General features: G+C 42.5%; 1 protein-coding gene across 1 annotated transcript; it reads right to left on the bottom strand.

Moving 5' to 3' along the window:
- Positions 1-217: 217 nt before the first annotated feature.
- Positions 218-19,938, bottom strand: oprl1 (opiate receptor-like 1). The gene is made up of 3 exons (XM_041204735.1): positions 19,862-19,938; positions 2,209-2,564; positions 218-738 (listed from the first exon to the last, which is right to left on the bottom strand). The coding sequence occupies exons 1-3, from the start codon at positions 19,876-19,878 to the stop codon at positions 218-220; spliced, it is 894 nt and encodes a 297-aa protein (XP_041060669.1). The 5' UTR covers positions 19,879-19,938.
- Between the last annotated feature and the right edge of the window lie 5,423 nt (positions 19,939-25,361).

Genomic DNA, 25,361 nt, shown 5'->3' with positions numbered 1-25,361 from the left:
CACTATGCATCATGATAACTCCTCACTAATTGGATTTGTTCATTTTAAAATAAACAGCACTTGATTTATTGAAACCAGTAATGTGACTGCCTTATTCATTTTAAAAATGCAGCAGAAGGTGTTTATTTTCAATGACCTGTGTAATTCGAGTCAACTCCACATTTAAATTAATTTTGTTCTCCTGGTGGCCAGTAGCTGAGCGAGTCGCCATCTTTAGTCATGCAGCATTTTCTGTGCCATCTGTATTCTTACATGAGTAAGCAACACCTCTTGTGATACTTCTCATCCCGTTTGACACCTTAAGTTCTTTTTTAAAAATGGACGGAAAGCAGAACTCTTTAAAGCACCTTTTGAAGTTTTCATCCAGAAAGGCATAAAGGACAGGATTGAGGCTGCTATTGGCATATCCAAGAGCAACACAAAAATACCAGCTCGGCATAATTGTCATGATTTCATGATTACAGACAGCCTGCACTAACACTAGAATATGAATTGGGGTCCAACAGATGATGAAAACAGCAACAACCACTAAGACCATTCTTGTGATTCTACGCAAGTTCCTGTCCTTCTCTTTTGATCCAGAAAGCACACGCACACTTCTCAACCGTCTAAGCATTAGTGTGTAGCAAACTGTTATGATAGCAACTGGAATAATGAAGGAAAAGAGGAACACAGCTATTTCAATTGTGGGCTTCCAGTAACTGTGGGGCTGTGGATGAACCAGAAGACATTCAATTTCTGTAACAAAAGAAACAGAAAACAAGTTAAGATATGTTACCATTTAAATATTTTAAATCAAGTTTGCTGCAATGATCATGTACATTTTTGCATTACTGGTTGCTCCCTCGTGGCATTTCACATGAGGGGAAGATAAAACATGACCCACGAGTGCAGGTTTCATTCAGTGTCCATTTTAAAGTCATAGTCCACAAAACCTGACACATGTTGCCAGTGTTTTCATCACTGTGTGTTGTTTTGTATCCAAAATGGCACCCATGCCACACATATGGCCACCTTGACACCATTTTGGGTAGTTTGGTAGCAAGGGCACTAGGAACATGCATTAAAAGCATGCAGAGTAAGCGGATCATGATGTTAGTTAATGTGTAAAACTGAGGTGACTCTACAGCCACCATTTTCAACTTCAGCGCTGCAGCTAATGCCCTCTCTTAACCTCACATAACTGAACATACAATCAGCAGCAAAAAGAACTCCCCACCAAGGCTGCTGCTAAGAAGTGTTTGATAACGTGTGCTGTCATTTAAAGTTGGAGAAGTCTGCAGGGAATGGAGTTGCATATGTGGAAGGCCCTGGTTCTGATTGGTTCTGCTCATAACACTTGCTCCCAATTGTACAGAGATAAGGGGAGGAGAAGTAGGGTCTTCAGAAAACCAGCATCTTCAGAAAGCAATTCTCCTACTTCAAACTCAGTGAGGAACAGTGCATTTGTTATCTCCATTTCACTTATGTTCACTGAAATCTGCCTCCAGCTACAGGCCTCAAAGCAGGCTGAAGACTGTGCTGTCAGTGGCTGTGAAGGTGACCATGGCCATGAACATCTTTTTTCATGCACACATGGGCAGCACGTATATTGGAACCATGGAGAAGTCCCACCCTCAAGATCTGATGGCTAATCTGATTACCGAGCAGCTCTTGCAGTCCCAAACACAGTAGTGGCTATAGTTGGGACTGCAAGAAGCCCACAGATGAAGACACCCATGGCCTCTGAACCAGGTAAGTCCAAGGTTTTGGGACGAGGGCCCTAGGAAGGGAAGCGGTGAGTAGAATCAGGCAGGAAGGATAAAGGAAGGGCAGCATCTTGGGGGTGAGGAGGGTGTCCCCGATGTACACAGGGGACACCCTTCCTTCCCAGCTTTAAAGCAGTTTGCTTAAAGAAACTGCCTGCCCACTTCTGCCTTCCGGCCCAAGGCAGCCATATTATGGCATAAGCATCATATTATTTGGGTCAATTGGCTTGGTATTGACTGAGAATTATTTATTTAAAAATGGCAGACGAACTGCTGATTTTGGCATCCATCCACCTACTCTATTATGGGGACAGATTGGGAGTGGGTGGGTAGCTGATGGGTTTGCCACCTCTCATACACACGCAATGGGGGCCATAAAATCCAGCCCAATGTTACTTTATATGAATATATATCATACTCTATTAAATATATAATATCTTAATATTTTGTTGTGTCTTACCATTGTTTTCCATGTCAGCCGATCCCATAATCATTGCTGGTATTCCAATCACAGAAGCAAGTATCCAGATGCACATATTGACAACCTTTGCATTGAAGGGGGTTCTTATATCTAATGCTTTAACAGGGTGGCAGACGGCTATGTACCGATCAACACTCATCACTGTCAGAGTAAAGATACTGGTGAACATATTGTAATAGTCAATTGATATTACTATTTTACAGAGTATATTTCCAAAAGGCCAGAATCCCAGAAGAGTGTCGGTTGCCTGGAAAGGTAATGTGATTAATTCTAATGCATCTGCAAGGGCTAGATTGAAAATATAGATGTTTGTTGCTGTCTTCATCTTTGTATATCTGAAAGAAATGGATCTTATGAAAGTCATTGAGTTTTAGTAGGAATTCAAACAGCACAATTGAAAAAATGATCAGATTTATACATCATTTATCATCAAGATACTGAAACTTTGCTTTTATAAACATACAATAGAGAAGAGGCAACTTTCACATTATACTTAATCTGACTTGGTGGATTGTCAATCCATTGGAAAACGCCGTCCTATGTTCATCGTATTGTTTTTGTGAAAATTACCTCTAGGATTGTTTTACTTACAGTGAGTTGTCAGTCATTGGAGTAATTCTCTTGTTATTGTGATTTATTGAATCTTATTGAAACCATGGTCCCTCACTTAATTTTCTACCTTTGCTACAATGCACGTCAGTAAACTACAGCATAATGACTATACTGATATATCATCCCAGTGCACAAACATGAAATATATCTTTTTGTAAAAACAACGAAGACTCTTAAACAATAACATTTTTCAGCTTTACTATTCAAAGTCAAAGAAATTATGGGCTGAATCTTCTGTTTGGTGGGAGGGCAGAGCGGGAGCGGGCGTGGACCCGATAGCTGTCCACGATCGGGCCCGCGCTGCCGTTTTACGCAGGCGGGCCAATTAAGGCCCGCCCAGCGTAATGCCGACTCCTGAGGATAGCGGGAGTGGGCAGGCAGCAGCGGGAGTGCATTGTCCACCAGGTCCAATGGCAACCCGGCAGCCTGTTTACATGAAGCCCTGGCAAGGCTGCTCACAGTGGCAAGTGGAAGGGCTTACCAGAGGGCTCCTGGTGAACAGGCCAGTCCAGAGGGTAGACCACTGGGACAGGCCAGGCTGGAGGGTAGGGCAGCCGGACAGGCCAGGCCGGAGCATAGGGCGGGGAGCCAGTGTGCCCCTTGTTTCTCAGATGACTGCCTTGTTGCCCTCCTGGAGGAGGTGGCAGCACGGTGGGAGGTGCTGGTTCCCCAGGGTGGGAGGAGGTGGCCCCCTCACATGACGAAACGTGCCTGGGGGAGGTGGTGGAGGTGGTGAGCTCCTGTGATGTGGTGCGGCGCATCTGGATCCAGTGTCGCAAGCGCTTCAACAACTTGTTTCGCTCTGGCAGGGTGAGTACCATGTCGGCACTGGTCATGGAACCCAGCAGGTTGGCTTACCTCCTTGCTGCCCCCACCATACCCTGCCCAAGTCTGAGTGTTGTGACTGCATTGAACCATTGACGGCATGTGTCCTTTACTAGGTGGGCCAGAAGATATTGTCCAAGCTGAGGTCAGCCTGAGGTGATGAAGAGATGTGTTTTTCCCCTGCAGCATGTGTTATACTGAGTCCCACATAACTGGTTTGGGGGCAACCTGGAGGAGCTGCATCTAGGTGCAGTGCTGGAACTCCAGGACATGTCCAAGTCAGGGTGATGACATGCTGGGAGGGGAGCTTCAGGGTGGTGTGGTAACGAAGCATCTGCTGTCCTCTGCGCTCCACGTGCTTGCGCCTCCTTGCTATGGAAGGATATACCGTGTGGTGCCTAATGTGATGTGGGGGGGTTGAGAGGATGGGGAGCAGGTCTAGCATCTTTTGAGTGTGTTCGGCAGCAGTGGGGTGAGGAGGTAATGGAGCCCTGATATGTCCCACTCTGGTTGGGGTGGGCCATGCGCGAAGAGAGCCCATGTGCAATTTTCACTAATCAATGCTTGTCTTTCATTTTCAGGAGAAGAATGCTCATAACACAGCAGAGCATGTGAGGACTGGCGGCAGCCAGGCACAGATCTCCATTCTTAGCCGCTTCGAGCAGGGGCCCTGGATTTGGAGAGGCGCAATGCACCCACGTCCACTGGTGTCAATGAGGCTGGGGTGCTATGGCCAGGTATTTATGCCCATCAGTGAGGTCAGCATTGTTCTCCCAACAGCCATGGCAGTGCTGAATGTTAATTGATTTAATTTTGCAATATGGCTTGACCATTGGTTATGGAAGGATGAGCGCATAATGATCAGGGGGGCAGGGATGAACTTTGTCATTGTCTCCACGTTAACTGAACCAATGTCCTTGTTCTTCCTTTCAGCATCTTCAGAGCAGGGCTGGGAGGAGGAGCAGCAGAGGCCCTCTCTTACACCTGAGGGGCCTGAAGTCTCACCAGCATCACACCATTTCTGCGAGGCAGGGACCAGCGCAGATTCTGGCATCTTGGTGGGAGTTCGAACATCAGCTAGTGTTCCAGGGCACAGTGTTGAGGGCACTTGACAGTCACTGGAGTTGCTGGCAGAGGCAGAGATTGCCCATGGCGCCGGCAGTCAGAGCACTGCACGGGACCAGGCACATGCTCAGTTGGTGCCTGACGATGTCCCTCTGGAGTCATCTGCAATGCAGCAGATGCAGGAAATGCAACCGGGTGTGCGGGAGCATCTGGGGGAGATACATGAGGCTATGCTTGGTTTGGTCTCCATGGTGGAGGAGTCTACGCGGTCAAATGCCGAAGCAATGAGCCACATGTCTGAGCGCCATGCATCCTCCATGGAGAGAGTGGTAACTCTCGTAGAGAGGCTCCTCCAGGAGACCCAACAGGGCTTCCTGGGGATGCGCTCTGACCAGCAAGTCCTCACATTGGCATTGACCTCAGTTGGTCAGTGCCAATGTGGGAGATGGTTTGGGCATCAATTTTCCCAGCTTGGTGCCCATCCATCCATGGTGAGCAAGGCGGTCTGAGGCGACCTCGAATTGGTGCAGCAGCTGCCCGTCGTCTCTGTGGGCTCCAGATGAGGGTGGAAGCCCCTCTGTCCCTCTACCGGTGACTGTAGCATCTGGTGAGGCTGTGACGACTGGGGAGATGCCAGTTGTGAAACTGGCAGCTCCTTCCCAGGCGGGGCCAGCACAGGCTCCACGGGCCAGAGGATGCCTGCCAAGGTTATCGAGGCCAACAGGACAGCAGAGTCAGCAGGCTGTCTCAGATGCCACTACGAGTGATGGAGCAGCACCAAGACGTAGCACCCGGACACATAAATGTAAGGCACCTTAGGCACACCAAGGGTTTTTCAATGGTACTTTTGTGCTGGCTCGAGATGAGGTCCTCATGATTTGTTTTTTTTTGATAACACTTTTCTCTGTTTTTTGGAATAAGTTGGTTTGCTTTTCAGAATAAATTCAGACATGTGACCAGGGTGGAGGGTGCCTCTTTTCTTCTGCATGTGCATGGTTTCCAAAACTGTAATGTGTGCTTGTTTGGACATTCAGCTTTGTTAACAAAGCCTTTAGTAACTGTTCCTAACCTGGAAGATTTGGCACTTAGGCACCGACTATCGAGCCTACAGCCCAGGCTTGCCCTGGAGGTCCATATGTGGTGTGCTAGCTGAAGGTTCATTGGATCAAAGCCTCCCGGGTGTCCCTGCCTCCCTGGAGTGTGCCCGGGTCAGTGTCTACCCCCTCAGCATTTCCCTGTGCGTGCTCATCCTTAGACTCACTGTTGGACTCATCGTGTGCAGTCGCAGCCATTGCATTGATGTCTTCAGCGTCCACAATGTATCCCCTTTCCAGCACAAGATTGTGGAGAGTACAGCATGCGACTACTATCACCAACACATGATCTGGAGGGTACTGGAGTGCACCCCCTGAGTGGTCCAGGCAACGGAAGCGCATCTTGAGAAGACCGATGGTTCTCTCTACCACAGCCCTTGTGGAGGCATGGCTCCTATTGTAGCGCTGCTCAGCTTCTGTTCTTGGATAGCGGAGAGGCGTCATGAGCCACCTTCTGAGGGGATAGCCCTTGTCATCCAGCAGCCATACATCAAGCTGGACTGAAGCACTGAAAAGCCCAGCATGTGGCAGTGCCTGAGGATGTAGGTGTCATGGGAACTGCCTGGGTATCTTGCACAGACTTGTAAAATCAGCATCCTGTGATCACACAAAATCTGCACGTTCAAGGAGTGGAAGCCCTTCCTGTTGACAAAGGCACCGGGCTCACCTGCTGGCGCCTTGATGGCCACATGTGTGCAGTCTATAGCACCGTGAACACGGGGGAAGTCAGCAATTGCCGTGAAGCCTCTGACTTGTGTCTGGCTTGCCTGATCCCAACGGTAGTCGATGAAGGTCAATACATGCCTGAACAGAGCGTCTGTAACCTGCTTGACGCAAGTGTGCACAGCTGATTGGGGGACATGGCAAAGATCCACCCACTGACCCCAGGAAGGAGCCAGAGGCATAGAATTTGAGGGCAGCTGTGACCTTCAGAGCCACTGGCATGGCGTGTCCACGCATACAGTTAGAGGAGATCACAGGGCCTATCATCTGACAGATATAGTTGCCTGTCTCCCTTGAGAGATGGAGCCTCCTTTGGCACTGCACCTCAGACATATTGAGGAAGCTGCTTCACCACCTCTATACCCTGGCAGCAGGAAATGGCGTCTTCTGCTGCTCTTTCCGCCTTGGACTACCTCTTGGCCCTGCGCCCCTTCCGCCTGCGCCTGTCTTCCCAAAGTTGACTCCCTTGGAGGCTGAATGTGCACTCTTGGCCTCCTCCCCCTTCTAACCTTCCTTTCCTTCTCAGAGGAGCTGCATCCAGTGGACAGTTCAGCTCCCATTCCCAGGCTAAGGGAAGGCTTCCTGAAATCTGCAGGCCCAGAAAAGGTTACTCACTGCAGAGCTCTGACCTGAAGGTTAAGAGTCCAGACAAAGCAGCTGGTTTGCATTTTGAAGTGCTGCAGATCACACAGGCAAGTTTCAAAAACTTTCATAAATAAATACTTGACTGTGCACACTTGCGACCGCAGTGAGCCCTCTTATCCCGCCCATGGATGAGGTGAATACAAATGTGTCCTACCCGCCTGCGCATTGTGCCTGTGCACCGACCCAAAGGTCACACAGGTGTCAAAAAATCAGCATCAGTTGGCGCCTCAAGGGCTTTAACTGGCCTATTAATTAATAGTGGGCATGCTTCAGACATCATCGCGCGCCGGCCCAGTGAAATATCGTGTTGGCGCGCGGTGACTTCGGGACAATCGCCCTATGTCACTGTGCATCATTTTATGCATGAATATGCGGGGCCTGCCCCACACACCAAAGGGAAAATTCAGCCCTATGACACAGAAAGGCGACTATTCCTTCCAGTACATGTATACGAATAGTAGCTCTTCAAGTGGGCCTATCTATGCTAACCATATTTCCTATCGTTTGTCGTATATACTTTTATGTTCTTTCTCAAATACATATTCATTTCTTCTAGTGATAATCCTGAGTCTCTGCAAAGATTTGTAGAGCAGTACAGATAGATGAAACGGAGGACCTAGCATGCCAACAGGTTCTGGTCTGACAGAAATTCATATCTAAAAATTCAGTTTGACTTGGATTGACAGAAAATGAGTCATCAAATGATAGTTTTCAGTGAAGGACAAAACAGCATGATAGCCTGATACAAATTGAAAGGGTCAAAATATGCACAGCATAAATATGTAGTAGTTTGCCTTAGCATAAAAGACTTTGAACAGTTATCCTTCACATTGTGCTCAAACATACAAAATGATATGCTATTTACTCTTATTCCACAAAAATAATTTACCCCAATAGAATTGCAAACCAACCACTACAGTAACACTGTGCCCATTAAATTCAAATAGCAGTTGAAGAAAATACATTATTAGTTCATGAATATTGAAAGATAAGACAAATGAGACAAGTTATAAAAACAAAAAACTGCGGATGCTGGAACTCCAAAACAAAAACAGAATTACCTGGAAAAACTCAGCAGGTCTAGCAGTATCAGCGGAGAAGAAAAGAGTTGACGTTTCGAGTCTTCATGTTGAGGCAAGTTATAGTTTGTTGCACAACCCTGATAGGTTGTCAAAGATGAAAGCAAATTTATCTAAATACTGTTCTGAAACTGCAATTATGAAATCCACTAATTTGTTTGCTGTGATTGGTAATTGTTTTTCCATTAAACCTTATATTATAACAATATTAATCTGGAGTTACCATTTCGTAATCTATGATTAGGGCCAGTGAAAACCTCCTGGGATTTTATTTTTTAAACACTGCAGAAATAATGAATTAATTTGCAGAATCACACTGGGAACACACATTTTGGAGTCACAATGTGAAAACTGATACACCTTCTCTTTTTAACAATAAAAGCACTTGAAAATAATTAGAAAACATATTTATTGAATAAGCAAGCACTCCATTTACACATTCATTGATTACATACAATCTATGGCTCAAAATTTCCTGTCTGCCACAAAGATAGTGAATTTTCTGTCATTTACCAAGGTCAAAGGATTTAAATATTTTTTTACAGATGCTGGGGCATTTTCCAGGGTTGCTGAACAGGAATCTTTGGTTGAGGGAGGCTGGTAAAGGGAGGGAAGTAACTTCGAGAATTTTCCATTCTGTAAGTGACAGCCTGTAATCGATTTCATCAAGGAAATGGCTTGAATACCATTGATACACAACTGTGTCCAGGATTGCTCAGGTGAAAATACCACCAATTGTCTCTCATTATGATATTTCTACCTAATGTCACTTCTAGCAGGATATGTCAGAATTTCCATCACAATGCCCCCAATTTTTTCCCTGCTTAACCAGATTGAGAACTCACAAGCAATTACCTAAAAGAAGCTTTATTTCCTTTTAGTTAAATTTATGAAATAACATTCAAACTCATTGTGCAATCAATGTATGGTTTTGTTGCACAGTGCTTGTGGAAGCATTCATTATTACATTAAGATCATTAGCATGTTGTGCATGCAATGTTGACACTGCCTTTATGGCAAGGCAATTTTGGTATGGCCCCAAGAATTCATTTGTGTCCTCCTGCTACATAACAGAACCTGCTGATGTAGACTAGAAATCATAAAATTAGTGTTTTATTCATGCTATGTTATGTCAGAAATAAAATTCTATAATGTGGCAGTCTTGCTGAAAAAAGGGACATGCTGTCGAATCTTCTCGGCTTGCACTCATCAGGACAGATTTGCAAGAATACCAACTATAAAAGGAACAATAATTTATACTGCATGAGAAGAGAGTGCTGATTGGTTGGCAAGTTGACTCTAATCAGTAGAGGTGTTGCCATGAAGAATGCACCAGGGAACAGTTAACTGCCAAGCTTTTGTTTAAATTCAAATCAGACAGGTCGGCTCTGATTGGTCAAGGCATTGCTGTGGGGAATGGCTGTTCCCAAAGCTTTTGTTTAGTTGAAAAAGACACAATGGGCATGCTCCTTCTGTCTGCAAAGCGAAAAGCCCTGTGTGTAAATATGTGTAGCTTCTAGCACGCATAAGTGAGTCACACTGTGAACTTGAATGATAATCTTAAATTGTTTGTCAGTGTAATTTTTAGCACAATCAGGATTCTTTAGCAAGTGTTGCCCAATCGTAGAATTAAATCTAATGTTGGACACTGTTATATAAACTTTGACAGCACGGCTCTTTTTTTCAGCAACATGTTCTGTACTATCAAATGTGGTAATATTTTAATCATGCTGCTAATTCTAATTGTGATTTTGTTTATTGCAAGATGAGGTTTTGTGTCATGGCAGTTCTATGGAGTCAGGAAAGCAATAGGTTCAGTTCTAGTCATGCCCAGTATTTTTTTTTTGCCTAATCCAGCGTTCAAAAGTAAGCATTTTCATGGGGTCTTTAATGTCAAAAAGATCCCAAGATAATCTAGAGTAAGGCGTAAGCAAGGAGAGATCAAAGAGGTAGCTAAAAGCACTGTTGAAGTAATGGCTTAATGGAGAATTTTCAAGGTGGGGAGAGTTGTAGCAAGAATAAGGAATTTATGGAGGGCATTCTCTTCATAAAGTGGAGTGTAGAGACAAGATGGCTCAAGCCTTAGTCATTAAATATAGAGGAGAAAGAAAGAGGTGAATTTTCTAACAGAGCTGCATTAAAAGGTTGAAGGGTCCAGCCAAGGACACAGAGCAAAATGATATTGCACAGGTAGTGAGAGGCTAAACAGTGGGTAGTTAAAGGCAGGGATTTTGGTATTAATGAAGGTTGACAAGAATAAGGGTGATAAGTGAAAGGGATTTTATGCATAATAGGGTATAGACAACAGAATTCTTAATCATTTGGTGTTTATATAGAGGACAGCCACTGAGGAGGGAGCTGGAAAACTTAAGAGCTGACAAAAGTAGGCATGCAAATTTCTGATAAGTTTCATAGCATTGCATCTCCCTTCTCTGAGTAAACACCTCTAATCCCAGATTTCTGCATTCATCCTCTACTCCTCTATCACCAGACTAGATCTTGTTTCTTCCCCATTACCGGTCATGCTTTTAACTGCTTTAGTCTATCCTCTGGAATTTCACTCTACCTTGCTAACCTTGTTTTCAAAGATCTCCTTGAAGCATTTCTTTCCAACAATCAGCACCTACTCTGACGCCCACATTTTCCCCTTTTCTCAACTGCTGAACATCTATTGCCTTTCTCTTCTTACAGTGAAGCAGTTAATCAGTCATCTTCCTACACAAATGCAGCACTGTAGAAATGGAACTTGTCACTGATTGGCAAAAATCACTTTACTATTATTCACCTACTCCACTTACTCTATTTCTCACAAAGTTCTGCCAGATTCACTGACTCATTGTTAATAATACCTTGTGAAATCCATGATTATACAAGTTTCCTTCACATATAAGAGCTTATGCAATCGTCCCTTTTGAGATGAAGTTCAGCTAGTTTTATAGGCTATATATCATCTCTTAGGGATTAAAATTAGAACGTTAAGTAAGAGGACCACTTACAGAATAATAATGACAGATCAATTACCATTTCTACTGGCACAATAGTGTTGGGAAGCTGTAAGTTTTCTGTTCTTCATATATATTTTACTTTCTATCAACAATTCATAGCACATTGCTTTTTTGTTCCATGGCTGGATGATGTATGTGTATGATACCGGAAACCAAGTAGTTATTAAGAAACCTGCAGGCCGGTCTGATCCATTATAATTATCAATTAGTTTAAAAATTGTAGCTAAATCCACACTTTCAAACAGGCATTTCTCATTAGCATAGTACATGCTTAGTGGCTGGTTCCACCCTTTCCAAGTAACCCCCATGTGTATTTACGACCTATGGCTCCAAGACTGTTGAAAAATATTTTATAAACATAACATAATCAAGATCAATAAAGGATTACATAATTCAGATATAATTACATATAATTATAGCTACTATTAAAGCTGGTAAACCACCACTTACTGTTCATAACATTTGATGGTAGAGAAGATTCTATTGTTTGCTACTTAATGAAATTGTAAATTAATTCTTTGTACACCCAGTTATGGTTTCTTTATAAATATGAGGCAAACATAAAAATTCCTGATTTATGACCCAAGTTAGCTTAATCTTCTACAAAATTGGATGTAGCTCTATCACCAGAACATCTTTCAAGCTAAAAATTGAACATGGGGGCCATGATTAGCCTGCACCTATTTCTGCTGAACAGGCAGCATGCTGCTCATTTGATGTTTAGCCATGTCACTGGCCTCTTGTTGCTTGTTCCTGCTTCTGCTCATGAGAGAGGCAGTCCGTCTGGTCATCAAGCAGGAAAATTCTTCACAAGGTCCTGCCATTAAGGTCGGCACCACCATTCTTGTTGGATTTTTCGTGTTCTACCAGGTATCCCCTCCGAGGGCAAGCAGGGGTTCATTAAAAATGATAAAACAATAGCTCAAGGGGACATAAAATTAACTAAAATCTTAGAGCTGATTTTATGTGTTATACACAAATCAGAAATAAAAAGGACAAAACAATTTTAAAATGTGTTGAAGGAACGGAATGGAATCAACAAATACCTTGTCTACTAAAACTCAACAAGTCCGGGATTTAAGTGTTAAAATTTAAAGGTTTTCTTTAGTTTTTCTGGTACTGATAGAACTACGCCCAATTTTGTAGAAGATTAATCTAACATGGATCATAAATCAGGAGCTTTTATATTTGCCTCATATTTATAAAGAAACCATAACTGGGTGTACAAAGAATGAATTTACAATTTCACTAAGTAGCAAACAATAGAATCTCCCCTACCATCAAATGTTACTAACAGCAAGTGGTGGTTTATCAGCTTTAACAGCAGCTGTAACTATAAGTAATTATATCTGAATTATATAATCCTCTATTGATCTTGATTATGTTATGTTTATGAAATATTTTTCAACAAACTTAAAGCCATAGGCCATAAATACACATGGGGGTTACTTGGAAAGGGTGAAAATAGCCACAAAGTGCGTGCTGTGCTAATGAGAATTGCCTGTTTGAAAGTGTTGATTTAGCTACAATTTTTAAGTTAATTGATAATTATGGTTCAGACCTGCTTGCAGGTTCTAAAGCCAAGAACTGCAGGTTTAGCAATCAATTGCTGATTGGAAGCAATTTTTCCTGCCTTTCTATATGTAGCCTGCACTCACCTGATTCCATTGAAGGCGTGGAGTGCACTGGCTGGCTGAGAAGAAAACATTGAAGGGCAGCTCAGGGAGCAAGAGTGAGGACACCTAGGTTCTTGAATGTGTAAGTGGAGGCCCTGGTGGAGGAGATCCAGAGGAAGAGGGATGTCCTCCACTTACAGGGAAGAAGCAGGCCATAAAGGCAGCTAAAGCAGCACGTGGGGGAAAAGATCACCTGAGAGATACCAACGAAGCACAGGACATGGCTCCAGTGCTGCAAGACCTTTAATGAGTGGTTAAGGTAAGATCACATCTCACAAATACATTGCACAATGACTGTACCACTACCACCATCACAACATTCTATCCACCATCTAGCTATACATCAGCATTCACACACCTCCCACAATTGTATCCTACACAGACACTCGGCAAACCTTTGACACAACTCACAGATCATCAGCTCTGAAGAAGAGCCATATGGATCGAAACATTAACTGTTTCTCCTCCACAGATGCAGCCAGACCTGATGAGTTTTTCCAGCATTTTCTGTTTTTATCACAGATCATCAACCATGTAAGGCATCACACACACACAAATACACCTGCGAATACACTCCTTTATAATCACCAATATAATGCAAAACAGGCAGCAGCAGGACCTGACTGGTCGAGGGGAAGCACACCTGCATGATGTCACTCCCCTGTGGATGCAGTGATGATCAAGATTGGGAGGAGTCTGGGAGACGCCATCACCAGAGGCAGAACAGTTGGTATATCACCTATAGATATGTGACCACTTCACTTTCTTTATAGATGTATTTATAGATGTGCAACTATGCCTAATCCCCCAAACCAATCCTTACTCCCAAGCTCCATAAGGTCTCATCACATGCATTCTATATCATGGCCACACATGCTGCACCCTAACACTTCCAGCTTTATCACTACAGACTCCCAGGAGCAAGACCACCTCATCCTCCAGAACAAGTGCAAGGTCCACCTTGCCCCCTCTTGCTATGGTGCAACATAAGTTCAAGCAGCTGCCATGGTATCTCTGAACTCTTGCCTTGAAAGAGGCACGCAAAGTGTTTCTAATTCCCACAGGTCTGTCCTCTACCAGATCACTGGGTTGGCTGAAGACAGGACCTAAGCTAGTGATATGGGAATCACAGAGTTGGAACTTAACTTCTCTCCAGATGCCTACATTGCTTCTTCCTGGCTCATCACTCTGTTATTGCTCTTGCTTGATGTCAGGAGGCCCAACCTGCTGAAGCCATTGCCAAGATGGTGTAGTCTGAGGTGGGGCCATCAGAGACCATAGCCTACTGTTCTGCCTCTGGCGATGGTATCTCCCAGATTCCTTCCAATCTTGACCATCACTGCATCCACAGGGAGTGACATCATGCAGGTGTGCTTCCCTCGACTACTCAGGTTATGCTGCTGCCTGTTTTGCATTATATTGGTGATTATGAAGGAGTGTATTCACAGATGTATTTGTGCATGTGTGTGATGACTTACATGGTTGATGATCTGGGATAAAAACAGAAAATGCTGGAAAAGTTCAGCAGGTCTGGCCGCATCTGTGGCGAGAAAAACAGTTAACGTTTTGAGTCCATCTCAGAAGGACATCTGAACTGCCCTCACCTTCCAGCTGCTGACACTGGGTAGTGGTGGAATCAATGGTCTTTTCTTATAGTAATGCAGTAATTGAGTACAAAAACAGGGAAGTTACGCTGAACCTATTATAAAGCTCTGGTTTAGCTACAACCAGAGCATTGCATCCAGTTCTAATCACCACATTTAGGAAGGATGTGAAGGTCCTTGAGTGGGTGCAGAGGAGATTTACCAGAATGGTTCCAGGGATGAGGGAATTTAGCTACAATGTTAGGTTGGGGGAGCTGTAGTTGTTCTCCTTGGAGTAATGGAGATTGAGGTGTCCAAGATTAGGACAGATTTATATAAGGTGGGAAATAAAAGCTGTTCCTATTAGCAGATGGTACAAGGACAAAGGGACACAGATTTAAGGTTTGGGGCAAGAGAGTGGTGATGGCCTGGAACTCACTGCCGACAAGGATCATGGAAGTGGAGATGATGAATAGTTTTGAAAGGAAAATGGATGGGCATTTGAGGGGATAAAAACTTAAGAGTTATGGAGATACAGCGTTGGAATAGGACTGATTGAATGGATTGCTTTACAGAGAGAAGGCATGGACGCGATGGGCCAAATGCCCTCCTTCTGTGACTCTGACTCTAATCTTCATGGGGAAAGGGTTGAAAGGGTGGAATGCAGATGATGGACATTCTGAGGGGTCCATCATGAGACAACAATGCTCCAGAGCCTGATGGCGGAACACATCTCTCAAATGTTCTCTTCAAATAGATGGCGACACTTGTCCCCCCGAGATGTCAGACTTCTACCTGGGAGCCCCTGGCGCTCTTCCTGGTCCCCCTCCTCCTCTTGTGGCTCCTGAGCTTGACCCTCTGGCACAATTGCTGGTCATAACAGCTGGTCTCTCATAATTACTGTACTGTGGAGATTGCAACAATTCACCAGGAATCTGGACACCTTCTCAGCAGAGCATCTCCTGACTGATCAAAGCATCTAAATCTTTACTTGAGGGCTCCAATCCTCAATGATGTGACTGGGCAGCACTCATCTTACATGGTGTTTGGGGCTTTTGCAGGAAAGTTATGAGCCATGGCGTCGGAAGGTATCCCTTGTCACCCAGTTGTGCACGTTACATACCATTTCAAAGATCTATGGGATGTATGACACTTTCATTATAAAAGCATTGTGGCAGCTCCCTGGATAACAGGCAATCAGCTGCATGATGTGCTGCTGCTGGCCACACACAAGCTGCACACTGAGGGAATAGGAACTCTACCTGCTCCTGAACCTCCAAGTTTAAATGAGGGGCTCATGTAGCCACATGTATACAGTCAATAACTCCCTAGACAATGAGGAATCCCACGATCCTGACAAATCAATAGAGCTCTCTGCCTCAGATCTTCTCTGGCAATCAGTGGTGATGTAGTCATTCCTCAGAGTGTATAGAGCTGCAGCAATCTCCATTGTTCTGAACAGCAGAGAGAATTGTGAGATGTGACTGATATCACATGTGGCAACCTGGAAGTTAAATGCCACGGTGAGTTTGACTGCCACAGACAATACAGTCCTGCCTGTACTGCAAGGTTTCAGTATTAATTTCACAGAGCCACAGATCTCTGTGATGATCTCCTTAGTAAAGGGCAGCTTCCTCATGCACTGGTGTTAGATCATGTGAATGTAAAAATTATACTTTCTGAATAGCTGAGGTGGAGGTAGTGTCCTGCCGAAAGCCCACCTCACCCTCCTGTCTCTCTCTCTCTCTCCTGATGCAGCTGGTGCTGCTCTACCTGCCCTCATCTCCTCCTCCAATTCCTCAAGCAGAGCAAGGGAGACCTCTAGCAAAATGCACATAACGAAGCACTCCCTTTCCAACAGTGACTGCTATGCAAGGTAGCACAGCACTCCACCTTTTTGGATGAAGTCCTGAGAGAATTTCCAGGAAAATGTTCATACACTGTTGGTGAAGACTTGACAAAGTGTCCCAGGAAAGCGCCTGAAGTGTCTCAAAAGCCTTTTTCACACACAGGGTAGTCAGTTGATCTCTAGCAGTGAGCAAAAATTGAAAGCTGACCATGGCATTAAATTGTGCTTGAAATGCTCAAAAATGACTTGTTTACTTTAGTTCAGATGACTGCTGTTAGAAGAGGTTGCTAAATGAAGTGCTATCCACCAAAATCACATGCAGTCTTTTTATTGAGCACTCATAGGTAATTTAATTTTCAATCTGCCCTAATGATCTGCTGGGATGCTATTCCTAGCCCGCACTTCAACTTATTTACCATGATGGGGTCTTGCGCTATACATCGGCTAAATCTGCAATGCAGTTTAAGGCATCTTGACTACATCGCAGGCTCTTTATTTCCTAAAGTATCTGGGGGAAAATCACGCCTATATTAATTACTTCAAGACCCTGTTCCTATTTTATCTATGCAATCACAACGAGGCACACATAGCAAAAAATTACAGGCAAATTACAAGCAGAAATACATATCTATTTGTTTATCCCTTACAATATCATATTGTATATTGTAGTTGCAAAATTGCGCAAAGTACTGATTAAAAGCAAAAATGATTTTTTTTGTGCTCTCTGAACCAAACACCACTAAAGCAGATTAGGAGGCTGCCTGTCTCATTAACTATTTGGAGTGCACAAACTGAATACTACATTTGACTACACAACAGTAACCACACTTAAAAAGCACTTTTGAATGTCCTGAAAAGAAAACTGTCACTATAAAAGCAAACACTTCCCGCTTGCTTTGCTGGGTACATCATATTTTCCACATTTTCCATTAGGGCGACACCATGACTGCACCAAAGATTTGCAGCTTGCAGCCCAATGAATGCCTCTTTAACAACTTAATAAGTAACGCAAGAACATTTTTGTAAGTGTAATCCAACTACCTTAGCAGTTATTCTTGGATTACAACTACTAGTGTCAAAAGCTAAGGCACTGTAAGCAAATGTGTACCATTTTTAATAAGTCAGTGTTGCACTACCAGCTTGTGAAAAAGATGGAGCGTATCTTTACTAAGGGGGGAAAACTGTCTCTGTGAAGTAGAATGTGGAGGGCACTACTCTGAATGGACTGGAGAGTCTATGGGAATGGAAGAGGAATGCCTGTGAAGGGGACAGACTTTGTGAAGAGGAAGGGAGACAACCTCTGAACAGGAGTAGATGTATCAATTAATGGGCCAAACATGTTAAATGAAGAAGGAAGGTTGCACCTATGAAGGAGGAAGCATCTCAGTGACAGGGAAAATGGTCTCTGTGAATGGTAGAAGTGCATTCTGTGAAACAGGAGGGTGGTTTGTTATGAAGTCGTAAGTGGCTTTGCATTAGCAAGGCGAGTGCCTATCTATGAAAGGGGGAACAAAAAAATTTTCAGTAAAGGACAATGGCAGTTCCCGCTTGAAGGGAGGAAAAAAATGTTTTTGTGAAATGACTGGGATAGAATATATCCAGGAAGGGGTGACAATAATGCATCAGTTAAGAGGCAGTGGCTAAGGTAGGCACCCTTCGTTCTGTACGAAATGATGGGAATGCAGCTCAGAAACAATGGCTGTAAAAATGGGGAATGGTTACAATACAAGGACATTCTGAGACAGTGATGGTTTGCTGCATGTAGATTAAACCCAGGTGTTATTTATTTGCTATGTAATTTTAGATGAAAAATCAGTCAGTTGAGAAAGAAAAATACATTTCAAATTTAACTAGAATGTCCCAATGAAATAAAACAATTTAGGGGAGCATGCCCTTTCTCCCCACGTCAGTGAGTTGGAAGTGTAAGGCAACAGATGGAAAGGCTGTGTACAATCATTAATGTGCTGCTTATACCCTTGGCTCCAGCAAATCTGTATTTGCATAGATGATTCTGCTCAAATTAAAATGCTCCTGAGCATGGGTTTTGTGTCGAATGTAGAACCTACTTCAACTTGTTTCAAGAATATATTGACATTTGGCCCTGCTCAAGAAATTCACTGATGGAAAGGGGACCGGGGGCAGCGGGGTGGAGATGAAGGGGCAAGAAGAGAAGAGCAATGAGCAAGACAGTATTGATCTACTTAACAGCATATCCCTATGGTTGGCACTGAGCACAAAGAAGATCCTGCCTCCCAGCCTCACCATTGTAAAAATATTGGATTCATCCTTCACATTGGAGGGGGAGAAAATGCCTGTTTTGTAGTATAAAGAAATAAACATTGCACAAGACTAATGCATGATATTATTGTAACTAAATTGTACAAGAACTGTAGGGCAGGCATACAGAGATAAATGTAATCAGTTCTTTGTAGGAAGAGGAATGTATCAACAGTATGGGCGATTTATTCTTGGATTCTAATCTCCACACCCAAGGAATGAGGTAATATTCTATAACAGTTAGGCACACTGCTGTGTGTATAGTGGAGCATGGGAAATAACTAATGTAAAACACAATTTTTAATATCTATATATCTATTGCTCAGGAATGTTGACGGGTCCAGTGCTTACAACACATGTGCAAGCTTTAAAATATTTAACGAACTTAATTGGGCAGTGGTTACATTTGATGGATATGAGCCTGAAAATATATAATCAGACGACCAGAATTGCAAATGAACATTTTCTCTTTCCATTCTTCTCTGCAGAACTGACATATTCCACTGTAACGCTGGTCTACTCCAATAACCATAGACTGGGCAAATGCAGTAAGTGCCAGTTTTATTTTGGAAACATAATGTACTAGGTGCGTCTTAGTTCTGAACGTGTTAGACACTTCGTGCTGCCCTTAAGAATTAAATTAAAGTCATTAACAACCCCATCTTAGAAAAAAAAACAAAACGCTCGAGTTGGAGAATCTGCATCTTCCCCCCTCTATAAAAACAATCGATTAATTTCAGTAACTATTATTCTTGTAATTAAAATCCTCGAAGAAAATGTAATGAATACAATGGATTCGTTGTAAAATCTTAAATTCCAAAAAGTCATATATGAGATTTTTAAAAATCGTTTTTTAACGTGAATTTGGGTCCAGATGGAGCCAAATCCCTTGTAAAATAGAAGCCTTTTTTAATCAACTGATTCTTCAGTAAAAGTTTATCAACCGCGGGACTGACTGCAAGATTAAACTGTCTGGGCGACAATTTGTAAAATATTGATATTCTGTGTTATACGGTACTTAATATTGGGACATCGGGGATTTATGGATTTGGAGCCAGTCTGGAGTGCCCGGTCCCCTCAGGAGGGCGCTCTAAGGCAGTAGCCACAACACTAAGTTGTCCTTTAGCTTTATGAACTTCTACCAAAAAAGAATGTTGAAATACACAATATGAATATGACAAAAAAAATCCAAACCTTACCTGATGATAACGTACATTACCAGACAGTTGCCCACCAGTCCCACTATGCAAACAAAAAGGTAGACCACAATGACGGTAATTCTGAACGTGGTTGACCGTTCCATACTGAGATCGGTAATATTTTCAGACCAGCGATCAAGTAGAACGGTGTAATTCTCATCAACAGAATCATTTAAATATCTGTATTGTTTAAGGCTCCCAAAGCCACAGACCGTGTCAATATTCATGGTGCAGCTTGACCTGGAGTAACACAATATCAAGATACAATGGCAATGTGGCTTGTTCACTGATAATATACATTTACAGTAAATAACTTGTAAATAAATACGTTATTACAAATTATTACAATTGCACCTTAATCTTAAATTCAGAAATATATTTTAAACACTGTACCCTTGGCAAGCAATTGGACTTCAGAAGCCTATTTCATAGTGTAGCTTGACAGCAGATACGATTCGATGTTCTTCCCCGAACAGAATGAAGAAACTCAAATTCTCTACAAGTTATATAATTTGAAAGCCTAAGACACGTTTTTTTTTACCCCTTCCCGGGTGGGGCCGGGGAGGTCCTCAGTTTCAGCGTCGCCGAGCGCTTGAAGTGTGACAGATGTAATACCTGCAGCCTGTTACTCCCGACCAATATTAAGCTGGTGCTTCTCTGGGTCCCCTTGCTTCTCTATTCCAGCGTGCTGACTCCCCTTCCAAACTGTTTAACCTCAACCAGCACGCGGCTCGCAAGCCCGTTACCATCTGTAAAAATGCAAGTCCGAATACCTTTGCAAAAGAGCCTTTTCGTAGAACAATGCAACATCCCCTGGGTGCAGTCTGCCAGCCGCACACTAGGGGGCAGTCGAAGCACTGAACTATTCTCACCGCACCTTGATTTCCTTGGAATCTGCACGCTGGGAAATATTGGGACACTTAAACCTCTGTAGCAAAACATCCGGAGTCGGGGATCTAGACCTGAAATTTCGAGTTGTCTGGTTTCTAATTATTTATATGGCTGTCGACCTAGGTGTAGCGAAAACGAGCAAGGGTTTACTGTGTTATTGGAGAACAACCCGATTCAAAGGTGCTAAGGTTTAATTAGTTAAAGAATAATAAATGTGCTATTTAAGATTATCCCCTAACCTCTATTAACATATCCCAAAAGCCATTTAAACAGATCAGTTTGTGATTTATGATGGTCAAGCCACTCGATAAAGCGACATGCCAAGGCGTTGTGGTCCAACACCGTATAACCACAGCTATTAAGTTGATCGTTTTGATCTGCTTTTTCGTTAATAAACTGTCCTCATTTTAATTGTTCAATTAGTTCGTGGCTTGCTGTAAAAGTAATTAAATTCATTTCCCATTTCCTTTGGGCACAGCATCGTAAATTATCAGTTGCCGTAATAGCTCACCTTTCCTGAATGAGCACATGCTGAATACTTCAAACAAAATTGAATGCAGACTCGACTTCCATTTGCAACCCGTAAAAGAATGTTAGAATCTCTGCAAAAAAAGTAAAATTGTCTTCGCTTTATTGAGGAAAAGATGTTAAATCAAAGCAGTGATTATGTGCGGACACAGTAGACACTTCATCTTGGTGAATATTTTTAATTCTCCATCTTAATTTGTTTTGCACATGGAGGGTGACTAAAGAATTCACCTTCACTTAAAATCTTATCGATTAAAGCAATCTATCCTGCGAAATAATCAGTGTTCGTTCTGTGGTTCGCCTTATACATTTAATTGATACTCATTTGTTTTCAATCAATTAGATAAGTTGCCAGCATTGATCATTTGTGTATATGTACAACTTATCAGGGGCTGCTTGGTGTAAAGGGTGTAGAGGATTATTATGGTGTACAGGAGTCTGACCCTCTGAAATAGAAAGCATGATTGGGTTTGGTTCTGATGGTTTTTCCCAAGTCCAACGACCTACTAATGTTCATAGTCCAGGCTTGTCCAGCACCAAGAACCAAAGAGGATTTGGAAAATGAAGCAATGAACGATTACTGAAATTAGACAGAATGCTGATCAGGCCTCAGACCATGTTGTGTTTGACTTGTGGGTTCCTTAGGAAAGATATGCATACTTTGGAGAAGCTAAAAAAAATTGATTGATCAGATGATATTTAGAATGGGTAGGTGGGTAACCTTGGACTGTATTCCCTGCAGATGTTAAGGGGTTAAGAGTGACTAGATTGAGGTGTTTAAAATAATTAAAATGTTTAAAATTCAAACAAAGGTAATAACAAAATACTGTGGGGCAGGTTTGGCAGGATAATTGGTCTGTATTGTACCTTTGTTCTTAGGAATGACCAGTCAGGTGAGGTACAAAGGAATCATCATCCTTCAAATGTACCTAACCTGAATCATCATCTTAGAAGAGGAATGGTAAGAAGGTTATAATAAACAGACAACTGAAGGGGAGAGGGGTGGGTGAGGTCGTGTAGGGGAATGACTGGTCATTATTATATTCCTATTTAGGGGACCTCGCTGGGCACAATATGAGGCTGCTATTACTATTTACAATGTGATAAATGCAAAATATTGCAAATGCTGGAAATCCGAAACAAAACAAAAATTGCTAGAAAAACTCAGCAGGCCTGACAGCATCTGTGGAAAGGAAGACAGAGTTAACGTTTTGAGTCTGTATGACTCTTATTTATGATGTACCTGACACTGGCTAATCACCTCATCAAGGATCAACTGCCGTCTGGTGTCAGTTTTAAATACTGCCTAGATGGAAAACTCTAGGCCACCTGGTGAATTTTACAGTGCCCCAACCCCCACTTCCGATCCCTTCCCGCTGACCCCCCCCACCCCCACCCCCAGCCGACCTGCAAACCTGCCATGGTTGTAAAATTCTGCCACGCATTTCTTCTGGTGCATAGATTTTGAAGTGTCAATCTACTCCTCTTTCAATGCAATTTTCAGTGCATATTTACAGCCCTGAAACAGACCATTTGGCCCTGCATGAGCCTCCTCCCATATTCCTTTATCTAGCTCCAAAAACATATCCTTCTATTTCTTTCTCCCATATGTGTTTATCTAGCTTCCCCTTAAATGTACCTATGCTGGTCACCTAAAGCCTTCCTTGTGCTAGGGAGTTCCACATTCTCACCACACTAAAGGTAAAAGATTGCCTATTGGACATATTATGACTATCCTATATTTATGACCCCTAATTCTGGTCTCCCCAGTAATTAGAAACATCTTCTCTATGTCTACTCATTTAAAAATCCTTTCATAATCTTAAAGACCTCTATCAGCACATCCCTCAGCCTTCCCTTTTCTAGAGAAAAGCTCCATAACCTGTTCAATCTTTCCTGATAGGTTCCGGTATCATTCTAGTAAATCTTTTTGCACTTTCTCCAGTGCTTCTATATTCTTTGCATAATATGGAGATCAGAACTCTTCACCGTATTCACAATTGCAGTCTAATCAACATTCTGTAGAAGTTTGTTTTCTATTCCTGTAGATAGAAAGGCCAACATTCCATTTGCCTTTTTGATTTTTTTTGTACCTGTTTGATGATCTATATACATGGATCCCCCAAGTCTGTTCAGATCCCCATTGTTTCTAGCTTTTCCCCATTTAGAAAGTAAATTGCTATGTCCTTTTTAAGGTCTAAAGTGGACCACTTCACATTTGCTTTTCATAAGAGCTACAAAGAGGGAATGTGAAATGAAACTTGCAAAGGATATCAAAATCAACACAACAACTTTGTACCATTACATTAGGAAAAAGAGGGTAGTCAGGAGCACTGCGGGACCCTTAAAAACTGTTGCTGCCAATGAAAATAAGGAAATGGCAGACATGCTAAATAATTACTTTATATCAGCATTTACAGTGGAAGAATAGGTTAGCATGTCAAATATCTCTAGGAAACTAATACTGAATCAGGAGCAGAACCCACCAAAATTAATGGAAGCAAAATAACAGTAATGAAGAAAATAATAGCATAAAGGAGTGACAAATCCTCAGGACAAGATAGCTTTTATTCCAGAATTTTAAAGAGAGTAGTGATAACATTGCAGACGCCCTAACCATAATCTTCCAAAGTTCTCTCAATTTAGGAATGGTTCTTTTAGTTTGGAAAATTGTGCATGTCATTGGGCTACTTAAGAATGGTGAGAGACAGAAACCAGGGAATTATAGACCAGATGGCCTAATATCTGTTGTCATGAAATTAAGAGTTTATAATTTAGAATAAGGTGACGCAACATTTTGAAAATTTTCAGCTCATCAGAGAGCACTAACATAGATTTGTAAAGGGTAGATCACCTCTGATGAACCTGATTGAATTCCTTATGGTGACAAAAGTAATGAACGGGAAAGTCTATGGATGTTATTTATATAGACTTCTTAAAAACATTTGAAAAAGTCTCTCATAAAATACTATTTGCTGAAGTTGAAGTTCAATGAATTGAAGACAAATTCTTGATCTGGTTAGGAAATTCATTGAAAGGCATGAGAGTAGAGAGAATGGGCAAATACTCTATTGGTAGAATGTGACTAGAGTGTCCCACAGGGATCTGTGTTGAAGCCTCACCTGTTAATTCTATTTATTAATCACTTAGATAATGGAAAAGAAAGTCACATAGCTAAATTTTCTGATGACACAAATATAGGTAGCAGTATACTTGGAAGCATAAAATTACAGTCAAGTGATATTAATAGTTTAAGTAGATGGGCAAAACTGTAGCAAATAGATTTTTATGTTGGCAAAGGTAAAGCAATCAACTTTAGACCTTAAAAAATGACATAATTGTACTTTCGAAATAGGGAAAAGCTAGAAACAATGGCAGTCTGAAGAGACTTGGGGGATCTATGTACATAGGTTCACCAATGTCCTTTTGGGAAGGAAATCTGTCGTCCTTACCTGGTCTGGCCTACATGTGACTCCAGACCCACAGCAATGTGGTTGACTCTTAATTACACTCTGAAATGGCTCTAGCAAGCCACTCAGTTGTAACAAACCACTACAAAGTCACAAAAAAGGAATGAAACTGGACGGACCATCGGCATTGACCGAGACATTGGAAACAACAACAGCAATCTCAGGCCTGTCGACCCTGCAAAGTCCTCCTTACTAACATCTGGGGGCTAAAATTGGAAGAGCTGTCTCACAGACTAGTCAAGCAACAGCCTGACATAGTCATCCTTGTGGAATCATATCTTACAGATAATGTCCCAGATTCCACGATCACCATTCCTGGGTATGTCCTGTTCCCTGGGCAGGAGAGACCCAGCTGAGGTGGTGGCACGGTTGTATACAGTAGGGAGAGAGTTGCCTTGGGAGTCCTCAACATCGACTGCAGATCCCACAAAGTCTCATGGCATCAGGTCAAACATGGGTGAGAAAATCTCCTGCTGATTACCACGTGCCGTCCTCCCTCAGCTGATGAATCAATGTTCCTCCATGTTTCTATTGGTATGTGAAGAGAACAAAAATTGGTGAAGACAAATGTAGGGCCTTACAGTCAGAAACAGGGGAATTTATAACGGGGA

Source organism: Carcharodon carcharias, chromosome 14 (genome assembly GCF_017639515.1).
Source record: "Carcharodon carcharias isolate sCarCar2 chromosome 14, sCarCar2.pri, whole genome shotgun sequence".
Lineage (NCBI taxonomy): Eukaryota > Metazoa > Chordata > Chondrichthyes > Lamniformes > Lamnidae > Carcharodon > Carcharodon carcharias.
The sequence above is the reverse complement of the archived record's forward strand: the minus strand, read 5'-3'. Positions and strand labels throughout refer to the sequence as shown.

Bases quoted from the DNA above. Each gene is read 5' to 3' on its own strand.
- oprl1 (XM_041204735.1), bottom strand. The intron at 739-2,208 runs GTAAGACACAAC...CTTTTGTTACAG, and splicing joins GGCTGACATGGAAAACAATG to AAATTGAATGTCTTCTGGTT.